At 38.4% G+C, this 10,779-nt stretch overlaps 2 protein-coding genes across 4 annotated transcripts in view; one reads left to right on the forward strand and one right to left on the reverse strand.

The window, feature by feature from the left end:
- The window catches only part of LOC102035794 (exostosin-like 2), a 59,195-nt gene extending 48,416 nt beyond the window's left edge, over positions 1-10,779 (reverse strand). The window contains exons 1-5 of one of the 3 annotated variants that reach the window (XM_005422104.2): positions 10,722-10,779; positions 8,956-9,020; positions 6,599-7,026; positions 5,210-5,280; positions 2,104-4,644 (exon numbers count right to left, since the gene is read on the reverse strand). In XM_005422104.2, the coding sequence (XP_005422161.1) occupies positions 4,153-4,644; positions 5,210-5,280; positions 6,599-7,026; positions 8,956-8,960 (996 nt within the window). In that variant the 5' untranslated portion in view covers positions 8,961-9,020; positions 10,722-10,779 and the 3' untranslated portion in view covers positions 2,104-4,152. The other 2 variants (XM_031057875.1, XM_005422102.3) reach the window with 2 other exon arrangements.
- SLC30A7 (solute carrier family 30 member 7) overlaps positions 9,287-10,779 on the forward strand; it is a 28,278-nt gene continuing 26,785 nt past the window's right edge. The window contains exons 1-2 of the mRNA XM_031057869.1: positions 9,287-9,329; positions 10,439-10,775. Coding sequence (XP_030913729.1) covers positions 9,287-9,329; positions 10,439-10,775 — 380 coding nt within the window. The remainder of the gene's footprint in view (positions 9,330-10,438; positions 10,776-10,779) is intronic.

Here is a 10,779-nt window from a genome sequence, read left to right on the forward strand (position 1 = left end):
CTCTTCCGCCTCTCCCCTTTAGAAGGAATTGGTAAGTGCCAAACAGGGCAGACTATCCGTCTCAGTTTTACAACTAAAGCAAAGGTTGCAAAGGAGAGGTTCCTTGAGGAGATAAAAAAGTGGGTTAAAAAAGTCACTCTTCCCCCGAACAAGCAAAAAAATCCACTCTTGAAACACCTTTAAAAGATGCTGTAATACAAAGCCATATGCAGCCCTGAGGTTCACATTTGTATCACCGGCTTTCCCTAACACTATAAATAACTTACTGTAACCACCAGTGCATACAATTAATCCTGGTGTGTCTGCTAATGAGGCTAAACATGAGTGTGAAACGCTTCTGACTCCTCAGTTTTTAATCTGGTGTCATAAGCACTGGATAATCTCTAAAGCTTTACAAATAAGGTGAAGGACTACCGAAGACACTGCAGTTGTTTTGTATTTGCTTAATTTTTGTGTTGATTCTACTGCTTTGTGCCTGTGTTCTTACGCTGCTTTTTTTCAACTTTTTTTGAATAGCTCCAAAACGAATGTGCTAAATATGACCGTATTTGTGCCTGATTCTGAAACCTGAGAAAAGCTCATTTTCAGTTGTAGGTACTGTTCCATACAAGATGTTCACAAGAATGAGACTGCAGTCTTATGTAGCAGCAAATTAAATAAAGGTTGTTGGAGGGCTGATCCTTTTCATGGAAACCAGTGTTTATTTTTCTTTACATTGTTCTTTACAACTTTCACTTGTGTGTAACCCTTAACAAAATCAAGTATTTCACTAGTGGTTTTTTTTATTTACAAGCAATTCTCTGAGGAGTACTATATCTGTGTAAGAGATAAGGTATTAAGGATTATTGTCCAGAACTGCAATTTTTTCATGCTCTTTTTTACTCAGACTTTCACTACAGCTCAATGTAACACATTTCTAAGTCAGTGCTGCACTCTGCTTAAAGGGAGTTTGAATTAACATACTCAAAATAGCTTTAGCAACACCCTTGGGCAACAGATAGAAAGATGGAACTGTCTGCAGCCTACTATCCAGTACGTAGAATCTATAGAAACAGTTTGTGGTAAAGCCCAAGATATGTAAACCCATCCAGCTAAACTGGTGACTCTAGGAGGCAAATATTACTAGATACTGAAGCCCAGCTGTCACATTCTTGTATACTGCTTATATGTCTTCTGCAAAGTTAAAATTTCATTTTTCATTGCAGCAAAGTTCTCATTTGTGGCAATTAGCTGCAGCCTTTGTAAGCATCAGAAATAAACATTTCTTTTCTTCCCTGTAAAAATATGTGCAAAATAACCTCTGCTTTTTCAATTCCAGTAGTATGTCATAGCTATTAGTATGATTATTTCATTAATTTCACTTTGTAAAATGCTAGCTTTAAGAATATTTTAAACTAGTACAACTTAGTTATTCTAATTAATCCTATGTACTCGTTTTAACATTTGAGATCAAATATCAAGACTGCAGTGACATCTTGTGGCATTTTTTTGTAAAGAAGCAATTTTCTTGTGCATTTTAGAACTATATCCTTTTTTATCACAGATTTTTAAAATATATATTTTAGATACCATGTTTAAAATCCTGTGTTGCATTAACGGTAATTTCAACAGAACATTCAGAGGTGGTGATGATTCTGTTTAGACTCCAAAATATTACCAATTGACATAGATAATCTCTCAAAGAAATAATCACATACATATTATTTTGTTTAAAATATAATTTTTTGGTAATGTATTTTCAGTAAAGAATCCTAAGACATTTTTATAACTACCAAGGGATAAAAAAATCCAGTTTTAAAAAATAAGCAAACCACCCCTTTTGGTTCCAAAGTACAGTGAATTATGGCTGGAGCTTAAGTCTTATCTTTGTATTTTCTTTGCTAAGACTAAATGATTAAGGTTATTTTGGTTATTTTATGCCTTTTCTTCCTTCATAAGTAGGCCTTACCTAAATTAAATGAATGTATGTGCCAACAAGTACACATTTTTTTTTAAAAAAGAAATCTTGGTGCTGCTCATGAGTATGCACCTGTTGTGAGCTTACTTTAGACATCTTAACACTAAAAATTTTGGTCAATAATCTGAGAATAAACACATCACAAGTCTGCTTTCTGTCTTTTATTTTACAATGGTGCAAATTAAATGGAACACTATCATTAAAAGCTTGTTCTATTAATTCTTTCACTGATACAGAAGAAACCAAAACAACTCCTTCACTCCAACAAGAGCCCAATACTACGGTTTGGCTGAGTTGACAGTTCATTTCACATTTCAAAAATAAGGTTAACAACAACTGAGAGTCTTCACAACTCGAGTTGATACTGCACAGAACAGAAATAATGGAAATTTGCATTTCTGGAAAAATCATAGACCTCTTTGTATACTACTTAGCACTACAGCACAATAATTAAAAACTACTTTTCACTATTACAACAAAATTAAGCAGACTTTACATTGCCATGTTAAGATTCTGCCCTTTAAATCTTACAAAAGTACTAGGAAGACTTCACTGAACAGAAATCAAATCCTTTAATACTGATAAACAAGGCAAAAGATTCCTTCATTCCCCCAGAGACTCACACCCTGCTGTAAAGAACTTGTCATATTTTCACTCTTTTTTCAGCTAACTTGTTACAAAACATGATAGAATTATATACCATTTGTGCAGATGCTATTTGTGTACTAGGTATTAGCTGGGACTGATTGCCCACAGCTACCTTTGAACTGATTCTAAGAATCAATTAAAAGTTGATGCAGATGAAACTAAATCTGCTTTGGATGCCAAATCTGATTCTGTGACCCAGGAAAATCACTGTCTTTTACTCTCTCCTCCATACACACAAAAAAATAAAAAATCCCAACCCTTCTGCAACTTCATTGGAAAATGTTTGCCCTATGTCAATAGGTTTCCAGAATTACAGAGTCCCAATCCAACAAAAGCCATTAACAGCAGCTCTGTTTCTTGCTAGCAATAGTCAGGGAATTCAGAGACTGATAATAGTCCATCCCTGTCAAATATCACTGTACCTTAAAATACTTCTTTTCATAATGCTTTACCCATTTATTGTACATTTTAACCCTCTTGTCATAGCCACGAAAAACAGAGGTAAAAAGGAACTAAAAAGTAAATACTCCTTGAAAGAGTAGCTAAAAAACCAGTAGACCTGTACAATTACAAAATGTACACTGTAATAAATGTCGAACACCCTGCTCTTACTAGGAATTGTAAATAAAAAAAAATTTAACTAATTGAGGATTTTCCTGGGTGCATGTTTGTAACAACATGTATGCAAAATATCAAAATAAAACTAAGTACTAAAGAGAATATTAGTAAGTAACATTCCATCCTCTTCTTCTGGCTGCTTATATAAATTTCGTATTTCATGTATTCATGTTTCTTATATTTCCAACCTCCAGGATTTACCTTTCAGCTGCTTGCAACGTTTCAGCAACTCCAGGCAAATGAATAATAGAATAAAAAGCCACACCAGAGATGATTTTCCATTAACTGAGCAGGAGTAGATATTGTAGGCAATGGTTTAAGGACTATCTGAGATTAAGGTGAGGTACTCTTCTGGCTTTCATAGCAGCTTCAAGAACATCTCAGGACACCGAGTAGCTTATATACAAACTTCAGGAGGGTTTGTACAGGAGGCCAGAAGCCTGGCCAGCAGTTCACTGTAGCTCTTCTACAGCTTCACTGGAAACTGGGTAGGAGCAAGTGAGGAGTGGGAAGGCAAGGAAGCATCTCAAAATATAACTGTCACAAATATGCCTAGACCTCATTTGACCGGATAGGTATATTTAAGGGAAAAAAAAATCCAAATGTTAAGATCTGAAGGATAGGAGTGTATTTTTGTCTGCATGTTTCTGAAGAACTGACCTAATTCGTTAGAGTAGCTTTTCAGGTTTTAAGGAAAGAGGATGATTTTATCACAGCTAAGCATGATTATATATTCTTTAGGTTTTCTCAAAACTTAACTTTGTGAATTAGTTGGAAAGGAAAGAAAATACATAAAAAGCTTAGTGGAGACAAAATCAGAGGCAACAAAGAGGGATGGCCAAGATGCAGTAATTACACCTTCTTCTCTCCTTGAACTCAGTACAATTCACTGAGTATTATTTAACATTTAACACCTTAAATTCATCGGCTTACATTTTATTTTTGTGATTGGCATAATTAGGAAAACCAAACTGAGAAATCATGATATTAGAATATTTTAAGGGCATGCCATCATAAATATTAACAAGTTTATTTACACAGTAGGATCTCTGTAACAAATGCTCTGCTCGGTGCCACATTCCAGAATAGCCACTGTTAGTGTCTTTTTCTAAATTTCTTATGTCAACAGGCTTCACAAACACTCCTGAAGGCTTTCCAGTATGCTTGGCTACCAGAAAATTCATGGCAATATCATCACAGTTTTGAGTTTCATCTATTAAGGCGTAAACTGCTTCTGGCTGCTGTTGAAAGTCTTCTAAATACCCGCTGTGAAAAAATGCTGCACCGATGAGCACCATGGAATACTGATCTCCATTGCCAAACCCAGGGTTCTGCAGCTCAAAGCTGCCATAACTGTAGACGCCTGAAGGAGTAGAAATGTGCTTTCTAGGAACAAATCCCACTATATGCTCTGGAAATTGCTGAAAGAGAAAAAGAAATTCAACACATATTTCACAGTGTGGGGTTCACTTAAGTGCGTTCGTAAGAGAGATTTAAATGAAAAGAGGACAACGTAATTGCCAGGAAAGAATTAAATTGTTGGCATATGGTCCCTTTGATCTGCATAAATGTTGCAATTAAGTACAGTTCCACAAAACTGATAGTCTGCCTCATTCTACATCACATAGTGCCAACAAAACATCTACCCACAACTGGCAGCTGCGTATTTGGCACAGAAAATAACTTTACAGACAATTTCTTGTGTTTTGCAAAACAAAACACACAGAGTACTATGCATTTAAATAAAGTCAGCTGTTAGCAACTTCATGGTTTTGTAAAGTAAGAGTTAAAATTTTAGTCACAGATACTACTAAAAACAAATTTTAGAAACTTTGCAATTTCTATTCAACACTTCAAACTTCCTAAAATCTAACTTTAAAGCTAGAAAAACAATGGTAAAACAGTATAATACGGTATTGCTCTAACTAAAACTATTAATCTCAAGTGCAGCTCAAAAATACTGCCTGCCAAGATGCAAAACATTACCTGCCAAACGGAAAAGGCAAAAGCAAGGTCATGAGCACTGACTAGTGTGTCATCATCCATCATTAAAACAGCTGAAGGGAGGAAAATGAGAGAAAAACTTTTAATTGATCAAAAGATTAAATACATGAGCACAGTATGCAGCACAATATTTGACAAATGAAATACAAAATTTCTACAACTATTAAGCTGAATTGCAATTCCTTGAAAGTAGATTGGTAAAACATAATTAGATTTCAAAGCTAAAGCAAGGTTACAGCTTTGTGGCAGCTGGAAGCAAACCTAAGTTCTAGATTATTTGCCAGGCTGTTACATAACTCAGCAACCTTTGATCATCTGTAGCACAGCTGGAGAAATACGTGTTAGAAAACTTGGGAGTGTTTGGCAAAGCAACTTAAAATTCTACTAATTTTGTTTTAAGATACAACTAGAATAGAGTTAGATACTTTTCTTTAGCATATACACTACGTAAGCAAGTTAAATTGCTCAGGCAACATTCAGTATTATTAACTACAGAAGGAAGACTCTTTGCCTTAAGTGTTAGACAAAAGACTACCAGGAAGTGGAAAAGGAAGGATATTCTTAGATCTGAACTGCAGATGCATTAAAACTTTTAAAGTTTGCAGTTAGCACAGATCTTACTACAGTAAGTAAAACACTTGGGAAGTTGAAGTTTCCAGTGTCTTCCTAGAAATCATGTGTTTGGACTAGCAGGCATGATAGGAAGGGGGCAATAAATACAATTACCTTTACTAATCATGAGTAAGGTCAGGTCTGTAATGCAACATATGGGGGGGTTTTCCACTTGAAACAAACAGGACTTATTGTTGTACACGTCCTAGAAAGAGCTTAGGAAGAATATTTAGATGAATACCCAGAAGACTGGAGAAGGTACTCTTAAATAAAAGGGTGTGTCATTTGAGATAGAAAGCCAGACAGCTGAGGACGGAAGTTTCTCAGAAGAGCAGAACATGCTTGAGAATTTAGTGTTAAGAGGAAAGGACTAAATCAAGTCTTTACCAGATGACTTAAGTCCAGATTAGTGCAGACACTCAACAAATAACATGCATTTTGAATTTCAGTTTATGGTACAGAAGGAAGAGCAGCTGAACTACCTATGTCTGCCTCACAAAGGAAATAGAGAACTGTTGCAAAAGACCTTGAAATGCATTTGATATTCCTCTTTTCTTTCCTTTACTCTTCACTGACAGCCTGGTGGTGGTGTGCACCTGATGTCATAACACAGGGTTCCTCTATACTACCCACACTCTATGAAGTGGTCCACAAGATCCATTGATTTATTACACACTATAACTCAACCACCTCTCTATTAGCATTCAGATTTCAAGCATGGAAATAATGTTAGTAATAGTGATATGAACTGCTGATTACCTTTTGTTTCCAGGTCAGGGAAATTCTGCAGTCTGTTTCTCATCCGATTTACAGTTTGAACTTTAAAGACAACAGGGACAGGATGAGGCCCCAAGGAATTCCACATTTCCTCTGGTGTCTTCTCACCAATGTTGTTCCACACCACAATTACTTTATGTAGGTGGGGGATTGCTTGATAATGATTTAAAAGCTTTAGCAGTAAGTCAGTTCTATTGTATGTCTGCATAATAAGAGTGAATGAATCCAGGGCAGACTGAGTCTGGGTTTTTGGTTCCCTTCTTGAGTTGGGCAATTTGTCATCTTTGATAGTGGGAAGCAAAGCTGTTAAAGCACCTGCCACAAGAAGCAAAACGATGATCACCACAGAGGTGAAGCGCAGTAGGCGGATTCCCATAACTCTTCCTGGAAGCTTACAGAAGTGAAAACACCTTGAAAACAAGCAACAGGAAAGGAAGTCATTAAACCCACGTACAGTTTTCTCTCTTGATCAAAACTCCCAAAATATTAAGTACATTTTCATGTAAATAAGGAGAACTTTAGCACTTTGGCAAATTACTTTCAGCTGTCAAGACAGGTGTTTCTGGTACCCAGTTTCTGTGTTTACTTGCTTTTCACTCTTCTTGGTTAAGTTTGGATTTCATTGTTTTGTGAAATAAATCTAGAGTAGTTCTTTAGAGTGTTCATTATTTCCTATTTTCTCAGTACTAAATTTTTGATTGAACATTTACATACCTCACCAAGTCTATCCAGATGAAAGTAGAAAGCAAATTTGTACAGAGATTCAATGTTTTCAGCATTGCAGGAGCTCTACCTTAACTGGGAAGCAAAAAGGAGAGAAGGTGCCTTCTCAAAAGCTCTGGCAGGAAGGAGGAAATAAAATGCTCACTTTTTCTGTTGCTCAAGCACCACACAGAAGGAACAATTTTTATAACTGATTTGCTGGACATTTTATCAATAGTTTGTGTCTGCTTGATAATGGTAATCAGTACAGAAAATGCAATGCTGATCACACTAAGGTTATAACACACAGGTGGAGCAAAAGAAACATGCCAAATGGAATAATACAGGAATGAACAATCTCAGCAACAGCTGAACTGGTACATCTAGAACTCGTGAGAAATAGGCAATGCCAGATGCTAGGTGCTACCTATCAGCTAACTGTGAGTGTAGATTTAGTTTAAGGCAGAGGTTTCTGGATCATCGTGATCTTGGAACTAAACAGAAGCTCTTAAAAAGCAGCTTCTAGAAAGATAGCCCCTCAAATGTTCTTCACACAGAGATAGGATATCCTGGGTTAGAAGGGACTCATGAGGATCACTGAAGTCCAGCTCCTGGCTCTGCACAAGAAAAGCACCAAAATTTCAGCATGTGCCTGAGGTTGGTTCCACATCAGGCTTGGTGCTGTGACAGTTTCCCTGGGGAGCCTGTTCCAGTGCCCAACCACCCTCTGGCTAAGATAGCTAGGTATTTCCTACTACCCAGCCTAACCCCCCTGGCACAGCTTCATGCCATTCCCTTGAGTCCTGTCACTGGTCACCAGAGCCAAGAGATCAGTGCTCTGCCCCTCCACTTCCCTAGTTCAGAAGCTGTAGGCAGCTGGGAGACCTCACAGACCCTTCCTCTCCAGGCTGAACAGAGCAAGTGACCTCAGCTGCTCCTCAGACAGTTTCTCCTCAAGGCCCTTCACTATCTTTGTAGCTCTTCTCTGGACACTCTCTAACAGCTTTACATCCTTATACTGTATTCTTATAAAACTGCACAGAACAACCATGAGGTGAGGCTGCTTCAGCACACAGCGGGACAATCCCTTCCCTTCCTGCCTGGCTGTGCTGTCCCTGGTGCCCCCAGGACAGGGATGTCCCTCCTGGCTGCCAGGGCACTGCTGGCTCGTGTCCAGCTTGTCACTGACCAGAACCCCCAGGGCCCTTTCCATGGCACTGCTCTCTAGCAGTCTGTCTGTGCATCCAGGGTTGTCCCATCCCAAGTGCAGAGTTTGGCACTCGTCTTTGTTGCACTTCATACAGTTTTCCTCTTCTCCTTCTTTACTTGAAAGATTGGTGCAAACTGAATAGAAGATGAACATTCTAAGCTTGCTACTAACTCATCTATACATATTATTTTAATACCATTACTCATGTTTGCATATTATTCATGTTACTCTGTGAGTAATTTCTAGGTTTTCAGCAGGGAATTCTGATCAAATTCAGTGATCCAGGACAGCCAAACAAGTACAATTTTTGAGAGAGTATCTGTGTGTATCTATTTTTTTTCCACAGAATTTTGAATCATTTCTTTCCAAAGTGGAAATAACCTGCTTGAAAATATGAAAGTAAAGTCTAAAACACCTCGCAACTTACCTCATTGTTGCCACGTAGGATTGTTTTCCCAACTTGTTTTACAGGGCAGTTTGTGATCTTTGAATCTGCTGGAAATTAAAGGGACTCTATAAGTGGAGATCAACAGTTATCCACATGCTACCCAGCATTCTTTTTCAAGTAAAAAGTCTTCTGATTATTGATTGATAGATGCATGCATGGCAATTATCCCATTCCTTTTCCTAATGCTCAGTTGAATAATTATCTCTGCCTTTCAATGAACGCTCCTGAAAGAAGTCATTACACCAGATGGTTAAAAAGAAAAGAACAGTCTGTTTCTCTGCTTGTAAAATTGCTGCTCTGTGCCAGTGCAATGTCTGTGTGTTCCACCCCTAAGTTCAGCTATAGAGACACAAGTAGGTCTTCAGAACCTGACAGGTGTTCCTTTGCTCACCAGGCACCACTAAAATATATATTTGGCTACCACAGTCAGGCAAATAAAATTTTATCCCAATCATATTTTGTTTTCTGGGTCATTCCCTTCACATTCTCACTAAGGTTATCAGTTGGATCAGAGGTTTAAGACACAGCATTTTGGTCTTCCCATGGGGTTTGGCAGCTTGGAAAATATGAGTGCAAGCACACAAAAGAAGGATATACAGGACTCAGGACAGCAATATAGGAAAGCTGTGCTCCTAGGTTGTTGGAGAGATTTTTGTTCCTTTAAAACTCACCGAACAACCAAAGAGTCATTACTTTTGATTTGAGAATGGTACTGTGAAAGCTTAGAGCACAAGAATTTTTTGAATAATTGAACCTCTGTGAAATTCCATAAGAGTAATTTGTTTGGACTATATAAATTTGCTTCCTAAAACTATAGATGTTATTTGTGTGTACACCAATCTGAGTATGTCCACATACAGGTCTCCCCAAATCTGAGATCAAATCTTATTATTACTTTGTGACAAGACTGAAACAAGCTTACTGCTTGTTCTGGTTGCTTCATTTTATAGGGAACAAACAATCATGCCTGACTTCTAAAAATTATTAGCAGCAGTGGCAACACAGCATTTATGAGACCCACTATATTCCCATCAAATGGGCTTTTGAAGAAGTGAAACTCAGATCCTCTTTCAGCAGTTTGCAACCTAGTTGCAACACTTACCAGTGCTATTGTAATGATTAATTAAACTTTAAAAGCATACTTAAAACGAAATAGAAATATTGCTTGCTGTTTATGAGACTTTGCTTGCCATACCTTCCAGTGCTTACAATAGGTGTAGCGATGGACAATGATTATATTACTATATATTTTCAAAATAAAGGTCTATTTAGGTGTTTTAAAATTAGCATCACGGCACTTTCCAACAAGCAAATGCAGATAAGTTTTGCCAATTAAGTTATGAAAATTCAATGCCAGATAGACGTCTTTTTAAAAATCATACAATACTACCTGCAGAGAACAGAAAATTGACGAAAATAAAATCCCTACACCAACGACCGCTATTTTAATCCTCGTTTCAAGAAAAAGAGTTCTCGAACGGGGTCCCCTCCCTTGGCGGGCAACACCTCTTAATAGCACGCCGAAGTAGTTGGGTGCAGCCAGGCAGCAGCACCGCGCAGCATCGCCCAGCACCGCCCGGCACCGGGCAGTACGGCACAGCATCGCCCGGCACCGGGCAGTACGGCACAGCATCGCCCGGCGCCGGGCAGTACGGCACAGCACCGCCCGGCACCGGGCAGTACGGCACAGCATCGCCCAGCACCGCACGCCCCGCTCATCGCCCCTCGCCCACAGCTTCGCTCACGTTCCGCAGGCGCCGCTATCGCCGCTTCTTCCGGCCGGGCTGTGCTTCCCAGGGGTCA

Source organism: Geospiza fortis, unplaced genomic scaffold, assembly GCF_000277835.1.
Source record: "Geospiza fortis unplaced genomic scaffold, GeoFor_1.0 scaffold403, whole genome shotgun sequence".
NCBI lineage: Eukaryota > Metazoa > Chordata > Aves > Passeriformes > Thraupidae > Geospiza > Geospiza fortis.